This window comes from Neovison vison, chromosome 8, assembly GCF_020171115.1.
Source record: "Neovison vison isolate M4711 chromosome 8, ASM_NN_V1, whole genome shotgun sequence".
Classification (NCBI taxonomy): Eukaryota; Metazoa; Chordata; class Mammalia; order Carnivora; family Mustelidae; genus Neogale; species Neogale vison.
Genome location: NC_058098.1, coordinates 4237940 through 4264447, shown reverse-complemented (window position 1 = coordinate 4264447; position 26508 = coordinate 4237940). Strand labels below are relative to the sequence as shown.

The 26508-nt window shown below is 48.4% G+C and overlaps 1 protein-coding gene across 12 annotated transcripts; it reads left to right on the top strand.

Annotated features, from left to right (window-relative positions):
* The first annotated feature begins 872 nt into the window (after positions 1-872).
* STX16 (syntaxin 16) lies at positions 873-26508 on the top strand. Of its 12 annotated transcripts, none has more exons than XM_044262759.1 (10): positions 1639-1712; positions 9540-9551; positions 15987-16101; positions 16226-16333; positions 16717-16857; positions 17743-17908; positions 18986-19077; positions 19637-19780; positions 21009-21089; positions 23468-26508. In XM_044262759.1, the coding sequence occupies exons 4-10, from the start codon at positions 16241-16243 to the stop codon at positions 23570-23572; spliced, it is 822 nt and encodes a 273-aa protein (XP_044118694.1). In that variant the 5' UTR covers positions 1639-1712; positions 9540-9551; positions 15987-16101; positions 16226-16240; the 3' UTR covers positions 23573-26508. The 12 variants fall into 12 exon arrangements, with proteins under 12 accessions (XP_044118689.1, XP_044118690.1, XP_044118687.1 ...); XM_044262758.1 differs by having other exon boundaries at positions 1699-1763; XM_044262757.1 differs by lacking the exons at positions 1639-1712; positions 9540-9551 and adding exons at positions 12475-12641; positions 12877-12970.

Sequence of the window (26508 nt, the reverse complement as noted above, 5' to 3'; positions counted from 1 at the left end):
CCCCGTGGAGCCCCTGCCCGCCGCCTCCTGGCCCGGGTCCTCGGGGAAGCGGACCCCAGGGCGGCCCAGCCGGGCCGCGGGACGGCGGCGCTGCGGGGCTCGTCGTGGACGGGGGACGGCGGCAGGCCCAGCACGCGGCCCCGGGCTCGCTGCGAAGGAAGAAGTTGGGCAGGGGCAGGGTTGGGGGCTGTCCAAGTTTCGGGGAACTTTTCCACTTGAAATTCTACGACCCTGCAGTGCCCCCTACAGAAGGCGGCCGCCGGGGAGGGCCGGCGCCCCCCGCGACCCCCGACTGCCAGCGGCGGCGCGGCCCGGGCGGCCTGGAGCTCTGGCTCCGGCTCTGGCCTTTTTTTTTTTTTTTTTTCCCTCTCCTGGTTGTTTTTCGGATACATCTTTTCTCAGAATTGGAAAAAAAAAAAAAAAAAAAGGCGAGCGCGAGCCGCCGCCTGCAGTGGAGCGTGCTCGGCCTCCAGAGGCAGTCGCCGCCAACTTTTCGCTCCCGCCCCGGCTCCGCGCGCGCCTCAAACTTCGCCTCTGCTGGGGCGCGAATTTGCCTGCCGCTCGGCTCCACTCTAATGTGCGCGCCAAGGCCCCTGGCGACCGTGTGCGGCCGGGGGCCACGCTTCTGAGGCTCAGGCCGACCCGCTCGTGCGCTTCCCCCGGCCCGGGCCCAGTTTGGGAAAGGGAAAGCGGGTGCCCCGGGAGCGCCCCGGGCAGAGGGCGGAGCGCTCCCGCGCCCTGGGGCAGGGGAGCAGGGAGCTCCCGCGCCCGGAACGTTGCGAGCAAGCCTTGTGAACGTCGCAGGGGGGCACTCGCGAGGGACGGACAGGAAGAGGGCCGGGGGGACGCCAGAACCCGGGACCACAGCACGGAAACGGCCCGGGGCTGAGCTGCAGTCAGATCCGGGGATGGAGGGAGCCGGAGAAGAGGAGTGAGGAGGCTGGGGAGGCAGGCCCTGCTGCCCTCCTGCAGGCCGGCAGGCCGCTGTGGCAGTGGAGGACCAGGCCGCCCAGAAAGGGAAGGGGTCAGGAGGTCGGGCCCGGGCCTTAGGCGGCTCGCACCAGGCCCAGGAAGGGAGGGCCAGGCGCCCTGGAGTTCAGGGCGCAGGCCTGTCCCGCGGTTGTCCAAAGGAGGCCTGGGCCAGGCCCCTGGTGGGGAAACTGAGTCAGAGGCAGGCCTCAGGGCCGGGCCTCGACGCCTGCGAGCCCAGTTAGGGGCAGGGGGCACAGACCCTTGGGGGTCTCCGAGACTAAAGGGGGGTAGGGGGCTTCAGGGCCTCCCAGTCCAGAGCCGGATTGGCGAGTTAGACGCTTGTAGATCCAAGGTCGGATTGGGGTGGGGTCTCTGGGACGTTGGCCAGCCGGGCAAGGATTGGGGGGATTCAAGTGCTTAGAGATCGAAGGCAGGCCTGAGTAGGGGGAGTCAGACAATTGGAAAGCCTAGGTGGTTATTTGGGGAGGGGTCTCCGCGCTTTGGCGAGGCGCAAAGCTGCGCCTGTTGGGCTCGGGGCCTTGTCCAGAGGGGTCTCCGCGCAGGGCGGGCCGCCTGGGCCAGGCCAAGAGAAAGAAAGTGAAAAAACCAGGACGCTCGGTGGGCGGGGGGCCCGAGAGGGGGGTCCCCGAGGGTGAGCCATGGCCACCAGGCGTTTAACCGACGCTTTCTTGTTGTTGCGGAATAATTCCATCCAAACCCGGCAGCTGTTAGCCGAGCAAGTGAGTAGTCACACCACCTCCAGCCCTCTGCATTCACGTAGCATTGCTGCGGTGAGTCTCCCGGCGGCCTCTCCGACACGCGCCGCGTGCACCGCGGCGCTGCCTGTCTGTCTGTCTGTCTGTCTCTCTGTCTGGAAAAACAAGATAGGAGTCAGGAGGCTGAGCGTGGTCGGAAGCGCCAGGCCCCCCGGCGCGGCCCGGGCCCGCCTCTCTCCCGGCCGGGGAGCCGCTCGCGCCCGCCCGGCCCGGCCCGCGCCCGCCCGGCCCGCGCCCGCTCACTTCCGCGCCCCTCCCCCACCCCGCCCCCGCCGCGGCCGGCCCCGCACGACTGGCCGCCTCCAATTTACATATGGTTTAACACGAAGATTGGGGGGGAAATGGGGGCCTTTCGGAAGCCTTTTTTGTCTCGTTTTGTTTCAGCCCCCCTCCCCCCCTCGCCTCCCGCCCCCACACGGGGCCTCACTTTGGTCCTGATGGCCCGGTCGGGGCTCGCAGAAGCAAATGCACGCCCCCCCCCCACGAGGAGGCAGTGCGGGTGTGTGTGTGTGTGTGTGTGCGCGCGCGCGTGTGTGTGTGTGGTTTGTTTTGTTTCTTGTCGGTTTTTTCCCACCGTTTTCTCCTGCGGGCCTCGCCGCCCTGGTGGGGCCGCGTTCCCGGGGCTCGTGCGTGTGGGACTGGCGTGCCCGGAGCTGCGTTTTCCGTTTCCCACACGGGAAATGAAGCTTTTCCCTCCATTCGAACTTTAAAAAAAACAACCACCACCAAAGCCCATGGTGTGTCTGTGAAAACGAACCTCCAGAACCGCGCGTGCTGTTTGATTGGGTTACCTGGACCTTGCTCTGCCCCGCGGTGCAGTCGGCCTCGGGGAACACGACTGGGGGCTTCTGTCGGTTTCCCGAGAAGTCCGCCTTCCCTCCGAGCCCGTGTCTCGCTCGCTGCTGCTCTGACCGATAAGGCGAGGGGTCCGGATGCTCTGTGCCCGACGGCCGTGGGCCCGGGAGCACCTGAAATTGGAAAGTGAGGTGACAAAACTAGCCGGCAGTGGGGGGCTCCTTGCTGCACACAGGCAGGAGGAGGGAAGGAAAGCGACCCCCAAACCGGACTCTCAGGCATTATCCTGCAGACACGCAGCTTTGGGGATCTCACAGTTATTTCTCCCCTTAGGGACCATATTGCTTCTTCATTTTTTTCCTTTGTGACTTTACTGAATGCTTCTGAAAATCATGCCATGTGTCCTGGGGATGGACAGACTGTCCACAAAGACAGTTTTTCCTTTCTGTAAATCCCAAGTAGAAAATGCCTTTGGCCATATTGCTCCTATAGAAAAACTGTTCTGAGCCGTGTGAACAGTTTGAGGAATAAAATAGTGTAGTCGGGTCTAAAAGCGTAGAAAACAGGGGTGGGGTGTGTTTAGATTTTTATTTACTTAAGAATTTGAATTTTTTTTTTTTTTCCTGCATGCTAACTAAAGAAACCTTTTTTTCTGAAATAAGTGTAAATGGAGGCAGGCTAATTCCAGTGCAGATTTTGGAAAGAAGGTTCTGAAATAAGCCAAGAATTAGAGAGTAGAAACCAAATGAATAAAACTCCTCAATGGAACTTTAGTTTTATCAAATAAGATGTCAAAATTACATATTCCTTACATGGCTCGATTTTATGCTACTGATGGGGCAGAGAAACCCCACAGAACTAAAACTCACATTAATGTTTCTAAAGTATCTGTTTTAATTTATTGAAAAACGTTGTTTGCTTTTAAATTTTTAATCGTATATAAGGTTCAAAATGCCCTGAACCATTGGGTAACATGAGACTTTTATTCTTATTAATTATTAAATCAGACAGTTTAAAAACCTGGTGTCTAAGCCGGGCAGCTTTTTTAAAGTGCATCTTTAAAAATGGTTTTCTACGTTGGGCAATTAAAAAATATATATATGTGTGTGTGTGTGTGTGTGTGTGTGTGTGTGTATATATATATATATATATAAAAGCTAAGGCAGATAATTAAATGTGGATGGCTGGAGTATACAGTTCGGAAAAATAGACATATCAACAAAAGGTGCAGATATGTATAGCAAACTCAGACAATTTCTTGAAAATAGATTTCAGGATCAGACTAAATACACACATTTCAGAACATTCAAAGATATGTTCTGTATATTTTACCATTTAAAATACTACATACCTCGATTAGTCTATTTGGAATTTTTCTCAGATTGTAAGCAATCAGATCATGTAAAATATCCTTGTAGTCAGTTCAGAGGATCTAAAAAACAGAATTTGCAATTAAACAAAAATGGCTTGCTTAAGTTAGAATTTAAAAAGAAAATACACATTCATATTTTTGTGCACATTAAAAAAACACATGGCATGTCAGATTTTTCTGAAGCGTTCCGGGGCAAAGTGTTATATCTTCAGTTTGCTTACAATTGATTAAACAGAAACGGTTCACACACACACACACACACACAAAATCAAACATGGCAAGTGTTAACATGACTAAGTACAGGGTATAATTCTTTTGACTTTTCTGGAAGTTGGAAAAGTGCTATAAACATTTGGGAAGAAAGCCATGTCTAACACAATTTTTTAAAACTTTATCAAATATCTTAGGCAGTGTTTTCTCTGCATATTAGCTCATAGAAATGTTAACACCTCGTTTCTTAATTGGAAATTTCATAACCGAGTAGCAAATCAAAGAAAATCATAGTTGTTAAATTTGAAAATAGACTGGGTTTTAGGTGATATTAGTAATGATGAGTTAATTACAATTAAGTTTGTTGATTTTATCAGAGATACCTACTGAAATGTTCAGTAGTAAAATGTTAAAATGCCACTTTTTTATATACTTAACCCCCCCAGATGAAACAAATAAGGGAAAGTATTACTGATTTTTAAGCCTGTTGAGGACTCTGTGGGGTGACATTACACCATTTTACATACTTTTCTATATGTTTGAAAAATTATAAATAAAAACTTAAAAGATATATACAGGTCACTAAAAACGTGAGAAAAATAATTAAAAGGAGACAATTTGCAAATATGTAAAACTTGGGTAATTAAAAAGGAAGCAACTAAATTTTAGAGTTTAACTTAATTTAAAAAATCATAACCTGAATTTTCTAGTTCCTAATTAGAAAAAGCTATAGAAGTTGATTTTAGTTTGTGTGTGTTACCTTACACACAACCCAAAAGAAATCAGTAAATCACATTGAACTGATAGTTTGGGGGTTTTGGGTTTTTTTTTTTTTTTTCCAAGTTTTAAATCTGAACATTCACATCCTTATTTAAGGAAAAAGCTGTGGAAATTGTCAAGTTGTATGCATGTGTGTATCTCACACCTCAAAACCAAGTACACCTAAAGCCGTATCATTCGAGAAACTTAAACATGCTTTTTTTTTTTTTTTTTTTTTTTGCATCCTACTTGGAGGGGGAAAAACCCCCAGAAGTTGGGTGGTGGTGATGGGGGCTTATTGTGCGTACCTACATGCATGCATACTGAAAGAGGTTTCTGCAGCGTTCAGGCAAATATGTCACAGCTAAGCAGGAATTTAAGGAGGATGTACAGCGACAAAACGAAGTCCCCGGGGCCAGCAGAGACCTAAAGGTCCTTGACCCGACATCCCCTCTGTGATAACCCCTGTGCCTCTCTTCCTTGACCACATTCCGTGGCGTCTGTAGGCAATTCCAGCAGCCAGTCATCCCACCTCTTGTGCTACCAAAAAAAGTCTTTGCCCATATGAACCCCAACTCTGTACCTTGTGTCCTGTGGTCCTAGCTCGGGTGCTGGCCCTCGGGGTCTCTGACACGGAAGTCTCTTCCTTCTGCACGATAACCCTGCAGCCTTCGCGTTGCCGAGAGCTTTCTCCGTCTAGCTCAGCAGTCCCTGCTCAGACAGCCTGGTTAAGTTTCTTGCCTGTGAATGAAACCTAGTGTTTCTGTGTGCTTTTTCAAGTTTACCACCCAGAACTGAACAAAATTCCACTTCATTGTGTTTTTGCTTGTACTGATACTGGTAAAACGAATTGTTAGAAACAGACTGGGGTTTGAATTTTAGATGTGGAGCAAAATGCAGTGGTTGGCATTTCTCATTCGTTGTGTTTGGGCCTCAGTGTGGGCTTCCCCATCGCCGCCGTGCCTCAAGGGCAGGTGTGAAATAAAGGAAGGCGCAGGACTTGAAGTCTGGGAATGTAGGGTTAGTCGTCACACTCTGCAGCTGACCCAGAATGTGTCCGTAGGCAAGCTTTTTAAACCCTTGCGACGTCTTTGCCTTATTTATAAGTTGAGGGGCTCAAGTGAGGTGATTTCAAGGGTTTCAGTACAGTTTCTCCTGGCCCAGCACACAGCCCTAGCTTTCATTTAAAAAGGAGAAGTAGTCCACAGCGTCCCCGGGCCCATCAGCCCGGTTCACGCAGAAATCCCGGGAAGCAGCTCCAGTGCTTTGCAGAAGTAACTCTGACATTGTTTTGGCCAAGGGCAGGTTTTAAGGCACCCCCTCATTCAAGCAGTTTCAGGCAGCTTGGGTTTAAGTAGCTGAAATGAATTTACAAAGTAAAATAATCATTCCAAAAAACGTGTCAAGTCTTAAATGAATGAAACGTAGTTGTTAAGTTGTTGTTTCGTCTAATGAGGTGCTGTAGGACGCGGGTGATTGCTTTGATCTGGGACTGGTCTGATTGAGGGACTGGAGCGACAGGTTAGCGTTGGCTGCTTGACCTGTCCTCTGCTTGAAAATAACGCCCAATCTGTTAATGGAAGCTGGGGTTAATTGGTCTTAGATTAGTGTGGAACTAGCACATTATTTTTAATGAAACATGGTATGCTTTAGGGGAAAAAATGATACTCAGGATTAACTATGGTTGTAGGAAATCTGAAATCCTTCTTCAGTCTTGACGGTAATATTGGCCAAGGCTTACTGGGAGCTGACTGTGTGCCTGGCACCGGGGCTGTGTGCACGCGGGCACTTTCCGTGTGTGGCCTCATTTCATCCTCACAGAGGTCTGTCACACAGGTGCTGTTGTTTTTCTCATGAGACAGATGAGGGAACTGAGGTTTGCAGGAGTCAGGGAGCTCGCCCAGTGCCACCCGCCTGGCGAGTCAGGGTGCTGGGTTGGGGCCTCGGGCGAGCCTGGCTCCAGAGGCCCGTGCTAACCCACTGGGCCACAGCAGTGCTGGCTTCCTTTCCAGGACTCGTGGCGCAGGTCCTGGGAAATGGAAGAACCCATTGTTTAAATCTTTTTTTTTTTTTTTTTTCTTTTTCTTGCACTAGGCTAGCATCTTCTGTATGTCAGTTAGCAACCACACAGAGTCCATTTTTACCAGCATATTGAAGGTTCTCGTCCACACTGAGTCTGTTGGAAAATTAATTCTCTGTCTTTAGAATCCAAGTATGAAATCATTGTATATTTCTCTTTAGATTCATTTGCTTTCCTGCCTCTAAAGATTCCCTTTGAGCAGTGAGGCTTATTTGAGAATAAGGGTACTTTGTTGGATAAAAGTGAAGCAAACTTTTATTTGTGCAGTAACGGAAATAAAGTAAACAGCACTATAGCATAGACCTGTGCTTCCAACTCCGTTTGCTCAACTTTCCCAGACTTCCTGAGTAAACACAGATGGGTTTCCACTTACTTTTCAGTTTTATGTAGAAAGTTCTTTAGACTATAAATTCCACATGCTGCTTGGAGTTTCAATATTTGCTTGATTATATGCCATGAGCAGGTCAGAAACCTAGATTTAGACATTATAAAATTTAGAAGGTGATGATGTGTAGTAACGTGTTTTCATTTGGCTGTGTTTTGGTTTTTCCTGATGGTAATTCTAAATGTTTTAATTTGGGTCCTGACAGAATTTTCTGGTAATTTGGTGGCTGGGGGAGTTTTGAAGGCCTTCTCTTTTTGAATAGCAAAATGGGATTGGCGGGGCGGGGTAGGGGGGTGCTCTTTGAAAAGATGACCTTCTGAATTTAATTCCAGATGTGCTATGGTAGTAGCTGCCTATGGCTAGTAATTCCCTGAATTGTTAATAAAATTGGAGATGCTGGAAGGTGGGGTGGAAGGCGACCCAAACACCTGGGTCTGTCCTCATCTCAGCCATTAAGCTCTGAGATTGGGGAAGTGGATTTATAGATTTTAAAGCTTAGTTTACTTACTTGCCATAGAGAGAGTCTTACCTAGCCGGTGATTCTGATTTCACCTCTTTATCAACTAATAATTGTAGAAACCAAAAGATCAGGGTGTGTGTGCTTGGTTAATAATCGAGGACAGGCTCCCGAGTGGCAGAGATCTTAACCGTGGTTTGCAGTGACACTTTGTTCAAAGATCAGATGCCAAGGAGCTGCTGCAGAACAGGCAGATGGACAGACGGAGACCCCAAAGTTAGGGGTTTGCCCTGTGCCTGGTTTTATTAATACTAACATTTCAGTGCTTTCTTGATGAAAATGTTAAAGCTTTTAAAAAATAGAAACATTTTCTTTTTTTCTTTTTAAAGTAAAAGGTAATTAAATCAGATTTCCATTTGACACTATCTTCTCTGTTAAAATGTTCTAGTACTACTGTTACGGCAGGGTGTATATGTAAATATAGTTCACTTTGCTCTCAAAGCAAATTGTGGAAGGAATGAGGAGGACTTTCAGCTTTCTATAATGTCAGCTAATTGAATTTTTACATGGAGGAATATTGCTTGATTACACTTTTTATTACTGTCATTGTTTAATAATATTTTGGCCCTGATAGACCAGTTTCATTTGCACTATTAATTTTTAAATAAGGAAGTTGTGTTTTTAATTTTCTAAATTTACTGCTAAGCATTAAAAAAAAAAACACACAGTTGATTATTGAAATTTACCACTAATTATTTCACTGATCAATACTACACAAAAGAAAAAAAGACCCAGTTGTGTAGATTATCCATCATTAGTAAATATCTGTTCAGAAGATAAAGTTCCATGTTGATCTGAAAAAGGACCTTTAGTTTTAAATTGAAACTTAATCCTCTGGCTGCCGGTGCTGCTTCCTTCCTACCCCCTTAGGAAAAAAAAAAATCTCTCCTTATCTTTTTGTTTTGTTTTGTTTACTTGCTTTTCTAATAGCTTATAAATAACTATGTGCTTTCTAGACTAGTAATACTATATGGCAAGCAAATGGGAAGAGTTTTTCTTTTCTTTTACCACCTGTGTCTCTCTCCGGGGAAGAATGGTTTCTCGGCTTGCTTATTACCACGGATAAAGCCGTGTCTGCGGGATTGAATTTGTAGAGACCTTCCATGTGTGGTCACTCAAATATTATCTGAATACAGCCATAGATGATTTTTGTGGGGTGTTCATTTTCTAATTTTGCTGCATTTGCAGGACTGATTTACATGCTGAATGTACATGTATTTGACACAGTGAAACTGCATTTTAGCTTTGCTTGCTTTTTTTTTTTTAATCTTCCTAAGGGAAATTTAGAATATTGTGTATGATAGTTTATATTTATGAAACAGATTGGCATTATATTTTAGTGAAACTAAAGCAAGTGTATTTTATTTGTCTATTGTATTTTAATTTTTACAGCTGTTTATTGTTTGTTTCCTATATTATTCACCGAAACAACAATCACAGTAAATAAAGAAAAATATATATTGATGTAGCTTTTTTTTTTTTAAAGGAACAATCAACAGGGGAAGATTGTTTAAATGCCTGGGTTAGTGGATCTTTATTTTTAGTTTGCTTTAGAGTTGCTTAAGATCAGTGTTTTCTCTACTGACCATACCTTATCTGTCTGTCCCCATCCTTCTTTTTCTCTTTGCGATCCCTAACTGGATGGGACTGATGGGAACGACATGTCTCCTCAGGAGCTGGATGAGGTATTGTGTTTTGAATATTTTTGTATGTTAGTTAATAAAATTATGTCGGATTTTTCCTGAAGTCTTTGGTCGTATACAGAACGCTAACAGAGCTTACATATATTTTAGCATTTATTTTGATTACTTATAATTGTTGTGCTTAACAATTTAATCCTTAGGATTTATTTAATATGCTTTCACACCAGGTAAATTGGTGGTTTAGGGAAGGGCTTAAGGAACTATTATTTACCCCTCTTAGGAAAGTGTCTCAACTTTGGCAGCAGTAAAGATGGAGCCTTTTCTTGAACTTCCAAAAACTGGATTGTTTTTAGGATTATGTGTGTGGCTCACATGGAGTACAGAAGGACGTGATGTCTGGGGAGAGCCCAAAGGAAGGAGGGCTCAGGCCCGGTAGACCTGCCCAGGAGGCTTCACAGCCCTGTGTTTGGGGAGAGGCCGGTGAGCCTCGGTGTGTGCTCACTGAGCTGGGGAGTGCAGGGTCTGCTTTCTGCCCCCTTCCCAGCAGCACACTTCCTGGCTTACTGACAGTTCACCCAGAAGATGAAGGAGGTGCATATTCCTAGCACTTTATTCTAGAAGCGCTAATGGAAGGGTCGAGGAGAAAGGAGATTGAACTGTGGCTGTCCATTTTGTGTCTCCATCACTCGTTTCAGCAGCAGAGGGGTAAAAATATTTTTCCTGAGGGTAGACCTTTTAAAAAGAGTAATGGAGGAGGGTGTTTTTTGGTTTCTTTTTTTTTTTTTTTATTTAGAAGTCTGACCAGTGATCTGGGATGAGGTTGACTATCTTCAAAACCGTTGCAAGGCTCCTAACTAGAAGATAACTATCTACCTGTAAGCTTTAAAATCCTTTTTAACTCGTTGAGAATAGCAACAGAGAGGGAACAACCTCAGTATCCGGCACGGAGAGCTGCTGAAGTGAGTGAGGTAGACGGCGTCCTGATGCTCCGTCCCTCGCACCGAGCGTAGCCCTTCCCCGCGGGCCACGGCCCCCTGAGCTTCCAGCCCGGGGCCAGATAGCACCCACGATGGGATTTCCGCTCTCTCGTTTCTGAGTTAGAGAAGAAGGACTCACATTGGTGCTTGTGTGTACTTAGAAGGTTTCTGAAGAGACACCATAAACAGTTTGCAGTGGACACCATCCAGGAAAAGTCTGGGATGGAGGAGAAACTTCCTTTCATTGCTTACCTTTTTCTTAGGTTGGATATCTGTCTTTAAAACATGTGCATGTATTACTTTTGTCATTAAAAAACAGTTAGGATGTAAAAGCAGCTACCCGTAAGCGGCTAGCTCATTGAGCCACATGCCATGGCCTCCCTGGCAGCGCTCGGCCCGGGCCCGGACCCGAGAAGTGGCTGCAGCGCACAGTGAGGGGGGTGTGGCCGGCAGGATGCCCGTGGCCTTGCTGACCAGCTCGAGTGGCCTGAAGGTCTGGGGCTTAGGGAGGAGGCCTTGTAGAACAGGTGTTCCCCCTTGTTGAACAGTTCGGAGATAGGGGTCTTACGACCCCCAAAGGGAAGTGTGCGATGGGGGACAATAACAACAGGACAGCTTGGGTTGAAGAAGCGTTGACCACTGTCCACATGGGGAGCGCATCCAAAGTCGGGGCACTCAGGGTTGGCCCTCTGAGCCGATTTCCAGTCTTCCTCCTTCCACTGCTGGAGCTAGCAGGCCCTTCTGCTTTTCTTCTTAGCTTCTGGGCATGTAAAGGGGCTCTCCACATTGTCACCAGAGACCCTGTGTGGAGAGCCCCTTCGCCACACACAGCTCACGTGCTGTCGGAATTCTCGGGACTCAAAGCCCAGTCCCCGTCCCTGTGCACGGGGCCTCCTTGTGCTCTCGAGCGCTTCGCTTGGCCCTTCGTGTCCTTTGCCCAGACCCAGTCCATCTTTTATGGAGTGTAGCTTCCAGAATTGCATTTTATTTACTTCGTTCCATTTGACCCAGCTAGTTATAATTGTATACTTGTTACAGCTAAATTCCCAGGGGCTGAAGTAGGGGCTGGGGATGTTTGGGAAGGGGGTCCAGAGCCCTGCCTCACCGGAGCTGCGGGGGGGCCGCAAATCCGTGCCTTTTGGGAGTGGTGAGAGTGACCGCCTGGTCCTGGGTGTGAGGTAGGTGGAAGCACACCCCTTTGGAGTTGAGGTCTGAGCAGGCTTTGCTGACTACATCCCTTGGGTCTCCCGGAGTAAAGCCATCCTGGCCGGTGGCGCTGCATCGTGTGTCCGCATTAGACTGTCCTTCTCCTGCTTCGATCAGCTTGAAAGTCTGCAGTCTGGGGGGCCGCCCTTCTTCCTTCTCCAGAAGTACCAAGTGCGGCGTCCCTGCTCTCTTAACCCAGAGAAGTATCTCTCCTTTGCTCCCTGCTCTAATCTACTTCCTCTTCTATAACAAAGTCATCTCCCAAGCTGTTGGGTTTTTAAAATTCATAATAGGACATAATAAAAAATTACAAGTAAATGTCGAGCTCTCAAACCACGTAGCCTGGGCAACGGGGAGTGATACAGTGGGGACATGGGGGTCCCAGACTGGGCCCACTGGTCACTTGCTGAGAATGTCTGTCATGGGGGAGCCGGAGGTGGTAGGGAGGAGGCAGGGGCTCATTGTCCATATTTGTACCACAGGGGGCAGCCCCCTCCAAAGACTTGTTGGGGTGCAGAGATCAATTTACTGGAAGGGCAGCACCGACAACTCAGGCCATCATTGCTCCCTACTGATTTTTTTTTAAGGATGTGTGTAATAATTTGAGAAGAAAGGAAAATCAGTGAAACTAGCAGCATTTATATCTGTCTGGATGGTGTGATTCTCTTATTTTTTATTTCTGTATTTTTTTGTATATTTAAAAAGGTGTCTGTTTTGAACATTTATTGTTTCATAACCAGAAAAAGTAATCACTATTTTAAAACTTTCACAGATTTTAAAAAACACACGGTAGTGCTGACATCCCTTGATTGAGTTCTGCCTGTGGCCTGACTTCATCATACGCGCTCCTAATTATCTCACGGGGAAGCGAGGGTGTCCGGGCTGTAATTTTCAACGTCCCTTCTGGACTTTGTAACTCTTCATTGCCACAAGCAATCCAGAGTTGTCGGTATTGTTTCTTGTTGCCAATGTATTATGACTGAACGTAGTTGATTTATTTTATTCTTAGACGTAGGGTCCGGGGGGCGGGTGGGAGGGGGAGTGTGTCTGACCATGCTCGTCTCAACAGAGGCTTTGCCTTGTCCTTAATCTTACTAACTCAGGGTTTTCTAAGAGTAGGGAGGCTCTGTATTCGGAGCAGCCAGATTTATAAGAGTCTGTATGTGTGTGCATTCCTTCCGTAGATCAAGAGCTTGTCCGTACCGTCTGGTGCTCTTTTAGGGGCGAATGTCAACGTCCAAAGTGGATCAAGGGCGAAAGATGACTTGAGTGAGACTAGTAAGAACCCGTTTCGGTGGGGAGGGAAACAGAGCTTCTTTTGGGTGTGCTGTTTTGAGCTTCTGTGGGAATTTTCCCGTGTTGGCAGCCCTGGGTTAGGGTCGCACACCCCCGCAGTTCTCGGAGGACAGAGCCACAAATCAGAGACAGGAATTCTGAAATTCTTAGGAGTACAATTTTTACTAAATTTTTTTTTTAATTTAAAAAATAGGGGAAGATATTTTACTTGAGAAGCACAAGTTCATTTAAGAAAAGCTTTAAAGACCGGTGTCCTATATTCAGAAAGGGAACTAAGTTGAAATTCAGCAAGGATGAGTAAAGAGAATTAAAAATCTGGCCATTTTTAAAGCCTGTGTTGACTAGAATGGCAGCTTGAAAACTGATATGTCCTGGTCTTAAAAAAATAAGAAAACATGTTCTCAAATGTGAAGTGAGGTTTCTGAAACTGAAAGGGTGATTGTTTTGCACTTAAAATACATTTTTTTAATGTTCATCTTTTCCTGTTTCAAATAATTGACATTTATCTTCAGTTGTGTTTCTTCTTCTCAAAACAATGTGGTTTTTTAAATTTTAAGTTTGTACTGATAAACGACACATTTCATCCAAGTACTGCTGAATTTCTTTTTCACGGTAAGCATGGCTATAGACTATGTTAGAGAGGGGACAGGTTTTCTCATTTTTCAAGTTGGCAAAACCCTGATGCAGTATAGGGGATGCTAGGGCCAGCTTGGCCTGCTGGCATCTGCCCCCTATGGGCGGGGGTCTCTTCATTAGCAGGTTTCCTTAGAACATTTTAGAGAGAAATGTGTTTGCCCTAGTTTTAACTTACATGCATTTTTGGGGGGAACACAGCTCTTGAGTAAAATTAAGTACTGCTGAAAAGAGGTGAATCCACTTCAGCTGACTTTTCTTATCTGACAGTTTCTCATTAGTTTCAGCTAAAGTGATACTAATTACTATCCAGATAAATTTAGATAAATACCATCTCTGTATCTTTTTAGTTCAGTATGTTTGTAAAAACAGTACAAAGTGAGATCCTGAGTTTAAAAGCCATAAATAAAACAAATTATTACACCATTGAAAATGATACAATAATAAAACATAGCGGGCTGGGTGGTAAGCCAGGATCGCGAGGGCAGTGTTGCCTGTGAGGAGGCACCGCAGCCGCTCTGGGCCTCGCTGAGTTTAAGAGCTGAAGGTGGAGGTTCCCGTTCTGCTCCCGCGGGCCCACGGCTCTGTGTCCAGCACTGCTATGTGCGTGGCCGGTCCCTCTGCCCTGCACGAGGTTGCGCACCTCCTGGGGACTTCGGAGCAGGAGTTGGAGGAACAGACAGCTCCGCTGCTTGCTGTCTGTCCTGCTCTGTCTAGGATGAGTCTGACCCTCATCGCCGTGTCCACAGAGGGTCAGGGAGGGAGACCGCTTTCACTCGTGCGCTCCCTGGGAGCCTGTCCTGTAGTCCCGGGCACCGCTGGTGGGGGGACTGGGGCTGAGGACTGTGTTTCCTGGTTGTGTTTCAATCTGGAGGCTTGTTGTCCTGATTTGTTTTCTTAGCAAATTGCAGTTCTGTTTCCCGGGCCTGCCAAAGTGCCGGGCAGCTTGTGCAGTAGATGGGGCTTCTGGAGTCCGCCCGCCGGGTGGTCGTCTGTCCCGGGATGGCTTTGTGACCTTGGGCAAGCTCCTTAACTTTTCTGAGTTTCAGTTTCCTCATTTACAGATTGGAATAATAGTTCCTAGCTCACCTAGTTTCTGTGAGGACTAAAACAATACAAAGAACGTAAGATCCCTATTAGGGAGCTTTGAAAAATGAGCCGCGCCTGAGGGTTACAGCTTGGTGGACTCAGCCCCGGATCGCGCAGGTTGGATGACGCACGGTTTGTTTACAACCGCAGATGACACCGTGGTCCTGTAGGGTCCACACAGAGGTGGAATGCTGGTGCCTTAATCACGACTCACAGACGCTCCAGGAGCAGTTACGAGGATTCTGGTCCCTTCGGTGTGGTCGTTGCGCACGGTGTGATCTGCGAATGCGCAGAAGGCCCTAAGCCCCTGGGGGCAGAACTGGGCGAGGGGCCGGGGGGAGGGGCAGATGCAAGACCCCAGGTTGCTTGTAAGAATTTTGCTATAAACTGTTCAGGATTTAGGGCTTATTACTTGAAGAATTTTTTTAATGTAGGTTTTTCCTTACGTTCTGTTTTTCCCCTTTATCTGTGGATTTTTAACTTTTGCCTTGTTCCTTTATTAGAAAAGCAAACAAGTATTTGCTAAATGAATGAAAAAATAAATTTAGATAAATGCAAGGAAGGGGGAAGAAAAGCAATATAAATTCTTCACCCAATTCTGCAGTATGATTTAGAAAATTTACAAAGTATTACCTGTACAAGACTTTTATATATTGTTTTCCATTATTTTTTGATCGTCATTTGGATCTTTGGAAACTGGCAGTTCTAAATTCTGAGCTCTGGAGGCACCTCGGTTTTCTTTGAACCTGTTCACTGCCTCTAGGCAAGAGAACAGCTTAACCAAGCCAGACCCACGATCACCCTCCCCATCTTCAAGGCTTTCTAAGGCAGTGTCTTATGCAGGGAAAATCAACGGGAGCTCTGGGTATCATTTCAAAGTAAGTGAAAACGTTGCCTGTGGACATTGAGCTGAAGAAAGGAAGCGGCAGGCAGGATCGCAGGCAGATTGTTCAGGGTGGCTTTTTCCAAATGGTGGGTAATTTGCTAATCGTTTTAGGCAGTTCTTTCACAGATTTTAACACACAGTTAATGATCTTGTGACCAAGATAACTGGATCAGCCCCATTTCCAAAATAAGCTAAATGTGTGAGAGTGAACCTCGCTCCTGTTGAACGTTTTGTTTGAGTCCGTTTGTAACCTAGTGTTTTTTTTTTTTTAACTTGTATCTGATCGCATTCACTTTTGAGGTTCATGCCGTCGTGTGTTACACAGTACTAGTACTAAGAGGTCTTTCTGTTAAGGATCTTTTGTTGATTTTTTTTATTACATTTCTATAGCCAGATCAAGTCAAATTCATGTTCACAAGTATGTCCAAGAAAATTAAGAACTGGTGCATGAAAAGATAGGAAAACAGTCCCAAATCCTAGCAGTTCAGAGCAAGCTTATGATCAGGCAAGTGCACTTACTCCTCCATTTTTTTGTCTTCTTAGGGAGCGACATTTAAGAGGGTGTAAGAGTTTGCTCACCGGAGTGGAATCTGAGTGATGTTTTTTCATGTCCCTTTATTTCCCTGTAGCTCGCTGATGACCGTATGGCTCTGGTGTCAGGCATTAGCTTAGATCCAGAAGCAGCAATTGGCGTGACAAAACGGTCACCTCCGAAATGGGTGGACGGAGTGGATGAAGTAAGTTGAATGTTAGTTTCATACTTTCTTATTTCTTTAAGTCATTATGATGCCGACGTTTGCTACGCTCTGTGCCGCAAAGACTGATCCCGTTACGCTTGAGTGCGCGTCCCTGGAAATACTTTGCTTTATTCAGTTCACACACCCCAAGAAGAGGTGTATGTGTGCACGCGATCTTGGCGTTAGGAGTGACTACCTGGATTATAGAGAGAAACTGAAGAACCGTGTGACAAGGGGGGTGTTTGAATGAAAAGTTGCTCACGCGTCAGTGAGCCTACAAGTCGGCCGAAGCCTGCGCTCTGTACTGGAGTGCAGCTGATGGTCTGGGAGGCCGACGACGCCTGGCGGGCATCAGTGGGGTCCTGGTGGTTTCATTTGTTTAGATACAGTATGATGTCAGCCGGATCAAACAGAAGATGAAGGAATTAGCCAGCCTTCACGACCAGCATTTGAACAGACCTACCCTGGATGACAGCAGCGAGCAGGAACACGCTATTGAAATCACCACCCAAGAGATCACTCAGGTGAGGACAGAGATGGACCCCAGGGGGACGGGCATTTCCCAGCCTTCTCATGACCCTCTCGAAAGCCATTACGTGGTGCAGACTCTAAGTCAGATCACGCTTCCCAGCCCCAAGTTCACAAAGGGACGTGAGGCCCTGAGTTCCCCCCAAGAATCAGCATGTGTTGTAGAGGAACGGGGCCGGGTTTCTCAGTTGTCAGTAGATACCACCATGGACTGATTTAGAAGTGTGTACCTTTAATTGTGTACTAGTGATTACAAATTATTCATGTTAAAAAATGGTCCTCGTAATTGGAAAAGACCGGGAGCTGTTGCCCAACACTCGAGTGTATTAGTACCTCGGGGAACTTAGTACCCTAGAAGAATTCCTTGTAAAATGCTCAACTTGAGTAATTTTTAAGTAATCTGACTAGTGTGGGAGCTCTAGTGTTTTACATTTTTTACTTGTGTGCATCTCCTGGTTGTGATCATCAGTGGAGGGGCTGGGTGCTCTGGGAGAGCCCTGGGTGTTGGAATGTTGGAATTCCAGCTCTTGGCAAGGTAACAACGCCATGGTTCTCGTCCCTCTGACTCTGGTGTTCTCATCTATAAAATGGGAACAGTAATATTAATGCCTGCCCCAGGGTGGGCATGGGGGTTAAGTGAGAAGATCGCAACAGCGGGGCAACACGTGACGACGCGTTAGAAGGGGCGCCCGCGTCCGTTCCCGTCCGGCGGGGTCTTTCTGAGGATGTAGATGAGGCCTCCGGCAACTTTGATCTGGTCCCCTTTCCCGAGGTCCGTGTGCGCGAGCAGAGCGGTTGTCGTCCCTGGGACGGGCGTGCGGAGGCGCTGGCGCCCGGGGCCCCTTCCCGGCCCGCTGCGAGCCGTGGGCTTGTCCTCCCAGCTCTTCCACAGGTGCCAGCGGGCCGTGCAGGCTCTGCCCAGCCGGGCGCGCAGGGCCTGCTCCGAGCAGGAGGAGCGGCTCCTTCGCAACGTGGTGGCCTCGCTGGCGCAGGCTCTGCAGGAGCTGTCCACCGGCTTCCGGCGCGCGCAGTCGGGCTACCTCAAACGTGAGTGTCACCGGCTGCTCTGAGGGCTTGGGGGTCGCGAGAATGCCAGCGTGGGGACTGCGGACCGCTTCGGTCTTCATCCTTCTCTTTCGCTGTTCGTTTTCCCTTTCCTCCTCTGCCCTCCACGATTACCCCTGGGGGAACTTCCCACCTTCCGGTGCCCACGGGAGCCCCTGCCCCCAGCGGCCCCCACGGGAGGTGCTGCCTGGACGGAGCCTGAGCACAGGCTGTCAGGACAGCCCACAAGCAGCGAAGCGTCCGGCTTCAAGAATCGTGGGAGAATCATTCCAGCATGTTTGTGAAGCCTGTAGCTCTCCAGATGTTGGGTTGGGGGAAGCTGCCAACAAAGAGGTGAAATCCGCCGTAATGACGTGAAAGCTTTCTATTTCCATAACGACTGAAGCATTCAAGCGCCTGGAAACCCTTTCTGGGAGCAGTCGAACCCCTGGCTGCTGGCTGCTTGGCACTAGTGACCCACTCAGCCCACCTTTTCTTCCAGACAGTGGGAAGTCTGGTTGGCCACATCCGCATTCGAATTACCTCATAAATGGTTTTCCTTGATGCCACTATAATCAGTAGTCTCCCCATATACCGAAAAAACAAAAACCAAAACCTAGTTCCCCCTCCCTCTAACAACTGGCATATTTGTATTTTAATTTCAATACTTCTGAAATTTGATTAGGGCCATTTGGAATTGTTACTAGAGATGCTTCTAAAGAGAAATACTGATTTTTTTTTTAAATGTTTTGTAGCAGCAGTTAGATTAAATATTTCTGCCTCACTTAGAGCCTCTCAGGTGGCTTTAAGTGTCCCGTTGTCACTCACTTGGCATCAAGTGAGTTGTATATGTGTACAGTGTGGTTTTTGTCTTGAATAACCCTCAGTGCGTGCATATCATTACCTGTTTATAACCCTTGACTCTCCCACCGCCTCTGTTGGAGATAGGCTCCCTTTAAAAGCTAAGAACATCTCCATTTTGACTGTTGAGTTTTACTCTAGATTTCCCCCTTTTTAATGGTGGAACAGTAACCAGGATGGTTTACGTACTCGAGTAAAGTGAATTCCTATCTGTGATAGGCATGAAGAATCGAGAGGAAAGATCCCAGCATTTTTTTGATACATCAGTACCACTAATGGATGATGGAGACGATAATACTCTTTATGACCGGGTACGTGACGGGGCTGCAAGACGGGCTGCTGTGCATCTGCGCTCCGTTCTGTTCCTTCTCCTTATAGACCTGTAGCTTCCGTGCAATGCCGATGGGGCAGCGCTGCTTGACCTGTACATCCGTCAGGTCGTTTTTGCGGCAGGTGGAAGAACAGTCATGGGGGCCATACTGTTCCTTCCTTTCTGTAGGCTGCACGGAGGCCTTGCCATCTGCCTTCCAGAACCTTCGGGAAAGCAGTCTGCACACCGCACGTTGGGAAGAACCCAGAGAAGTGCAGGGTCACCCCCGGTGGTTTTGCTGCTCGGCCCTGCATAGCCGCAGACGGGTTCTCTTCATGTCCCCTGCTTCGGCCCCTAGTGCTTTAGACCGTCCTGCTTGTTTAGGAATTCGGATCTTTCCTGTCAGGGAAAAATAAGTGCTTATGTGTTGTGGTTATGTGCTTTATAGAAATATTTTCAGAATTCGGTCTTTAGATGGTATCTGCAGCTGTACAGTGTACCATCTGGTGGGGGAAGAGGAGAATCTAAAGCGACAAATCCGGTGCTTCCTGTCTCGCTAGGGTTTTACGGACGACCAGTTGGTGCTGGTGGAGCAGAACACGCTGCTGGTGGAGGAGCGGGAGCGGGAGATCCGCCAGATCGTGCAGTCCATCTCAGACCTGAATGAGATATTCCGGGACTTGGGAGCAATGATCGTAGAGCAGGTCTGTGCTTTACCTTCCTCATCGCCGAGTCTTCCTGCCGTGACATCTGGTCCTTCTGGAGACTCTTGAGTCTGCATTCGTGTCGGGAAACAAAATTTGACCCTCCCCCCCCCGTGTATGTGTGTGTGTGTGTGTGTGTGTGCTTACACACTTACATGGGTCTGCGTATGTGCAAATGATAGGCATATACTAATGTCCATTTCCTATAAAGCTACTGACAACATTTATTTTTTTAAGTAAAAGATAAATATGGGTAGACGGTCTCGTGTTCTCTGCCCATACTTTAAGGATGCTGATGAGACCACCCTACCGGGGGGTCTGGTGGGTTCTGCCCCCACTCAGCAGTGATTCTGGCAGTAGATAAGGTTTCCCTTCTAATTTTGGCAGGTTACTGTGTAAGGGCAACTGGAACCACTAGCTTTCAAGTAGAATTAAATTGTTTGTTCAGTGTTACAATCTGATTAGGGTATTTTATTATCTTGCCAGCAGGGATTTGGGTCCCGATCCCCCTGCAACCAGCTGCACAGTGGAGTGTTGAGGCCGTGGACGATCTAGTTACAGTAATTACTCCCGCGGTTCCTGAGGAACTGCGCTTGCCACCTCGTCTGATGCAGCGGGTTCCATTAAGAGCTCTGTTCCCCACATAGCCTGCTGTTCCCTTCTTTCCGTTTGAACCGACAGATTAAACAATTAAAAACAAAATTCTTCTTGAGGCAAACGTGTAATTTTACATGGTGGGTCGGAGCTCACCGTCTCTGCTCTGACCTGTGGACACCCGTGTCGACGTTGACAGGCGTGCTGGTCGGTTTCCAGGCCTAATCGTGACTGGGCCTAGCTTAACCAGCACGCTCTGCTCCCTGGAATCCAAGCATTTAAGCAGCCCATGGGTACAGAAGTCAGGCCCTCGCCTCGCAGAGCCTGTTTCCGCTCAGCCGTGTCTCTCTTAAAGCCCCAGTAAGGCTGAGTGTGGCATATGTTAGAGCGGCTAAATCCGAAAAAGAAACGTCAGTTTGTCAGTATTTCTTTCTCACGAGTTAGACTTCATGTAACTAAAACGGCACTCTGCCGCTGAGTGCCTCATACTGCTTGATGATGGGTTCCAGAGCTTTCCATGTGCCCCTTTCTAGCAGCGGTTGAGTAAAACAGATAGTGCTTGAGTCTCGGCGGCTGTGGCTGCAGGTTCCCAGTGGCCGTTGTCGGTCGTCTGTAACTATCCTCTCTCACTCAGGGTACAGTCCTTGACAGAATTGACTACAACGTTGAGCAGTCCTGTGTCAAGACCGAAGACGGGCTGAAACAGCTTCACAAGGTAATGCCGTGCGTTTCCGCGGCCGAGAGTTCGGGGAGCCATTCTCAAGTACCCGGGGCACCGGGGGGCACGCAGCGGCGGGGCGTGCAGGAACGCCCCGTGTCTGTGTAGGCGGCGCTGACCGCGGGGGTCCGGTCACCCTGCTGCAGGCAGCCACTCCACGGGCGCCTTGCACCTGGATTCGAAAATTGCTGAGAAGTGACAGGAGATTATAAAGGAATGGGGCATTTCTTCCTTTCAGAAATTATTTCGTTCTTTGGCTCCTCTTGTTTTAGGAAATGAAGGGAATGGGCATTTGCTAGGGCGAACATTCTGTCCACTTGTTGCTGTCGACTCAGGTCTCTCTTGCTGTGAAGCATTTCTGATGCGTTGCTGGCAGAGCATTGCTCTGGAGCAGATAAAAATCTCATTGTCCCTTTTAATTACCGCAGTATGTCTCTGTGCCACCTTGAGAAAGGCATAGTTCATTGAAGTGAGGGTAGCTCTCTTAGTCTTTGCTAATAAGGTAGCTATTGCTGGGCTATCTTTCATGATGTTTATTGAAAAATAACCAGGAAGCATCTTAGGAATCTTGTCACCAGTATCGAGAAACACCCGGAGGCGGCCGAGCAGCCCCCATGTAATTGGGAGCGTCTTTTCTTTCAAAGGGACGGACGCTCGTCCTTCGCAAATCCAGTAAGTCCCGTCCATTTCCTTGCAGCCGTTGAGACCGCGTGAGGTCGCAGCCATCTAATGAGCCTTTGTCCGGTCCGCGCGTGGACGGCTCTGCCGCCGTTCGGGAGCTGGTTGCTCTCCGTGGCAGGGGTGGCCCCGTCTGACGATGACCCCAGCTTTACAGAAAGGGATCCCTGCACCTCCCTTCCGTGTGCTCGTGGCCGCGGCGGGGCGCACGTTGGAAGGGCAGTCCCTGCCCTGGGCAAGCAGAGAGCTTCCTGAGCTGCCGAACCTGCGCATGAAAGACTGATGACTAGCTTGAGTTTTCTTCTCTGAAATACCCACTTTCTGATACGCTGTTGAATTATGCATTGGTTTTGAAGTTTCTTAAATAAAAGCTAGTGAGACATGTTTTGTAATAAGGCACAGATAAAGGGCAGAGCTTTCTCTGCAGGAGTGTACAAATCCAGTGGGAACTAGAAATTTTGTTTTGGGTTCTCCTTTATAAATCGCTTTGAGAAGCTTTAAAGTGTATCGTTTCATATCGGTTTCCCTGGTGTTCTAGGTTCCGTATTAGAGCAGCAAACATGCTCCGGCTTCCCCCTCCGGTCCCACTGCTGTCAGTGGCGTGGCTGGCCAGTCCCCTGGCGGTCCCCGAGGAGGATGGAGCCTGGGGGTGCCTCCGCACGGGCCGGACTCTGCAGACGGGTTAATCTGCCTGCCCCGATGTTCCCCGATGGTTGTTGAGCGGCTCCCCGTGGGTGTGTAGGCTCCCTTAGGAGACAAAACCACCAGTCAGAAGGTTGATGGGGACCGCAGAGGTAAAGCGGAAGAAATTGGATATTCTCAGACGTTTCCATCAGGCTGTCTCCTTCGTGTCCTTCCTGTGAAGGAGCATCACCTGGGGAGGGTAACCTCGCAGCTCCCTCCTCGGCCACACTCCTCTCCCTGGTCAGTCCCCAGGAACCCAGGTGGGGCGTTTTTGTGTGAGCACAACAGGCGTGGTGTGAGTGAGGCCGTCCCCCTCCCCGCCCCTGCCGCCCAGCCCTGCCCAGGGCCTCCAGGCTGCTGTGGGCAGGGGAGGAGGGCAGCAGGTGCTGAGCTCGGGAAGCTCCTGTCTGTCGTGCCGGCGGAAGCACTGCAGGCGAGCGATTCTCTCAGGGAGGCTCTCTGTGCACTTGAGACCCGTAGGGCATACTGTCGCTCTCCTGTCGCAGCAGAGGAGTGTTCCTGTTTCCAGCATCAGGGGAGGCAAAAAACGCCCCTCTTGGGGGCCGTCAATTCATGCACACTGGCTGGGGTGACCTCAGCCCGTTCTTGAAGGTCGTCACGAAGGAGTTATACGTTCATCCCAAAAGCTGTGTCCAGAAACAGGAGGCTCTCCTCAAAAGAGTGGCTCCTTGGGGTCAGTGGAAGGTGGAGGAGAAGCAGGTCCACCCAGCCCTGGGGTGGAATCTGGGGCTCCTGCCGCCAGCCTGTGTCCTTTGTGGGCCCGGGCCGGCTCCCGTGCACCCAGGGTAGCTCGGTAGCTCCGGCCTTCTGCAGGCTGTCCGCCCCGCATTGAGGAACGTGCTAGAACTGACGGCAGGGCTTGTAGTGACGTGACGTAGCCTGTGGCAGAGAGGCCAGTGATGCAGACAGAGCCGCAGGCCCAGGACTGGAAACAACGAGACTTGATTTTGGATTTTTGGGAAAATGACAGCCTTTTTCCCCTCTCTCTATAGGCAGAGCAGTATCAAAAGAAGAATCGGAAGATGCTTGTGATTTTAATATTATTTGTCATCATCATTGTCCTCATTGTTGTCCTCATCGGTGTGAAGTCTCGCTAGGCGTCCGTGGGGCTGCGTGTGCCACCCGCCTGGCTCCCAGGCGCGAGGGGCGTGGCCACCCCGCGGGCGCCGCAGAGGCAGAGGCGCGGGCTGTGGACCGTGTGGGGGCCTCGAGCGCCGGCCGGGACGCCTCGTCACAGTCGTGCTCAAGCAGAGGGAACGGGCTTCTGGTTTTCCTTCGTTGTCAAGAATTTAAGGACCTTTGCTACTGCTGCAGAATAGAGATTGAGCTGTGTCATCAGTGATAATATATATTTTTTTTAGAAAGAGAAAAATGAGTTGAATGTTTACAGGCCCTCCACAAGCTGGCCGGTACTGTATGTGCAAATGTTGTTTTTCAGCTGCCATGTCAGAGCAACACGTTAAAATAGTTTTTGGAAACATTTTTTAAAAACCATCTGGTTTTTAAGAAATTTGGTACCAAAACTTTGTGAGTAGAGGCAAAAATGCTTCTTCATCTTTCTTTGTGTGTTTTCTAGTTGAAAACAAACTGAGAAGTCCTTTAAGAATTTATAATCCATTCCCCATTAACTTAATTTAGCTTTTCCATCACTGTTAATGATCAGAGTAACAAAGTGTGAAAAAGAAGAAACCATCATTGATGGTAATTAACACATTTAGATGGGCCGGTTACAACGGCCTCATAAGTTTGAGTTAACTGTAAATGGGCTGTTCCTCATCCAGAGTCCGTGCCCTGCATCTTCTACTGTAAACCAAAAGGGGTTACTAAACAAAACCACCTAAACTTAGAAGTTGGTGATTCAAACCAACCTCACCAGAAAACATGCAAATGGAAGATGGGCAGTGTCGTGGAAGTCACCAGAATCAGCCAGTGCGTCCCTGTGCTCGTCCCCAGCCGTCCTTGCTCAATCCATTACTTCTACACTAACCACATAATGGCCTGTTCAAACCAGACACCATTTAATGAACTGTGAATTTACACACAGGCCCTTCTGAACGGGCCGCCCCATTTAGGATTAGTGGATCTCAAATTATTAACCAAACATCGCTCCATTTCAAAGTCAAATACGCCACCAGTGGTATGATCTATCAGCTCCTGCCCTGCTGCTAATGTGCCCAAGAGAGTGGGCACGTTCCTGCAGATTGTGACAATCTGGATTAGGAAATCCCTCCTTTGCGTGAGCATGAATCAGACCGCCAAAGCAAGACTTTGCCGTTTACTTAACCTATTATCAATATGGTGCTCGAATATATTTCTTGAACTGTAGAATAATGTGGAAGGTGATGGCGACTTTGAAAGCTGAAGTTGTTCATGTTTTATTGGGTCTTGAGACACCAGTATCTTTTTAATGGTCTTTGTATAATTTCCGATGGCTCCTCTGTTGTTTTTTACCTCTCCTAAAAAGTTTGAGAAGAGCATGACTTCATTAAGCGTGCCGTGCTTTGTCTGGGTCAGTCACGTAAAATATCTCTTTAGAATTGACTTTAAAGTGGGTTTCTGGAAACTTAAACTCAAGTCCAGAGGTTCAAGTCATCCAAACAGATCATGGTCTTAATACCCAAACCCATGTCCCAGCCTTCTCTTCCCAAGTCGTATGTGACTCCAGGAGGCCACTGGTTTTCATATTACTGCCGTGACTGTAGAATGATCTAGAGACGCCCCTGGCATTTCAGGAAATCACGTGGTATTCCCTGACAAACATTTATTGGGAAATATGAACCCCCACCTCCTGGATCACCCCCGACACGTGGGGCTTCTCCAGACCTCGTGAGGAGCTCTAGGCACTCCCCACTCAGCCGAGTCGAATCTGGTGGCAGAGTCTGGGTGTCCCGGAGACCAGCTTCCCCAAGGAGCGGGGCTGCGCCGGGCAGGGCTCTTCCCTGCCTGTCGGCCTGCAGCGACACTACTGGATGACTCGTGGAGCTTTTAACGTGCTCAGTCTTACCCTTGAAGGAAAGTGACCCTTTAAGAAAGGATCCCATAAGAAAGAAGGGATCGCTATTTATTTATGTTTATTTTCAGTTAATAGGGGTGATCGGGGTTGGTTTTTGCTCCCTACCCCCTCACCCCATTTCGGTTAAATAATAGAGCTAAACAGACGTGGTGTCAGGGATCTCGAGGGGTCTGAAGCCAGCGTGGGGCCACTGTCTGCTGTCGTTGCCTCGCCCCACGGCGGGAGGCCGCCCCAGAACCTGGCGCCAGCGGGCCCAGCTGCTCGAAACACTGTATTTTTCTTTTGAGCCTTTATCAGGGAAAGATCAGCAGCCTTGGGGCAAGTAAGAGAAAACTGGTCATGGAGTCCTGGTCCCTCAGGGTCATTATTCCCCTCTAAGGAGACAGGCTCCTGCAGGCAGCCGTTGCCTGCAAAAAGGCCGAGGTGTCCCTCTGCCGGGCTCTGGTCGCGGTGAGCCCGGTGAGCGACATCCCCGCCTGCGGTGCGAGCAGAGAAGAGGGCCGGCGGGAAAGCTCCTTCCAGGCACCCCTGGACTCAGCCCCCGACACCTGCGCCCTCCGGCATGTCCTGGGGTGGTTCCTTGGACGGCACCAGAGAGGAGAGAAGTCAGTGTTGACCATGGGGTCTCCAAAGCTCCAGATCTTTCCCGAGGTTGTAACTGAAATCTACTGTCTCTTCTCGTATTAATTTGGGGGTGGGGGGTGCTGTCTTCGCCATGGACGTGAAGCAGTGTATGTCTCTAATTTAACGGATTTACCGCTTTCTCTGCTAATTGAGAGAGCATTATTTATTTGTTTTGACACAAGTGCTTTCAGTGTTTTATCCTAGCTAATGGCTTCTTAAAGGTAATAAAACCCTTCCAACCTAATTGGTCAGATAAGACTTTTCTTCTTGCGTGCTTAAATAAAGCAATTAGTGAAGCGCTTCTATCCAAAATGACTTTTTTGGGTCCTTTTTTAAAACTAATTTGCTGTTCCTGGAAACTTTTTGTACAATAAAGCAGTCGTGCGGATTAGAGAA

Coding starts and splice junctions, on each gene's coding strand:
- STX16 (XM_044262752.1), top strand. CDS start 1,632: ATGGCCACCAGGCGTTTAACCGACGCTTTCTTGTTGTTGCGGAATAAT. Junction 16,858..17,742: donor CCACCCAAGAGATCACTCAG/GTGAGGACAGAG, acceptor TTGTCCTCCCAG/CTCTTCCACAGGTGCCAGCG. Junction 17,909..18,985: donor GCAGTCGGGCTACCTCAAAC/GTGAGTGTCACC, acceptor TATCTGTGATAG/GCATGAAGAATCGAGAGGAA.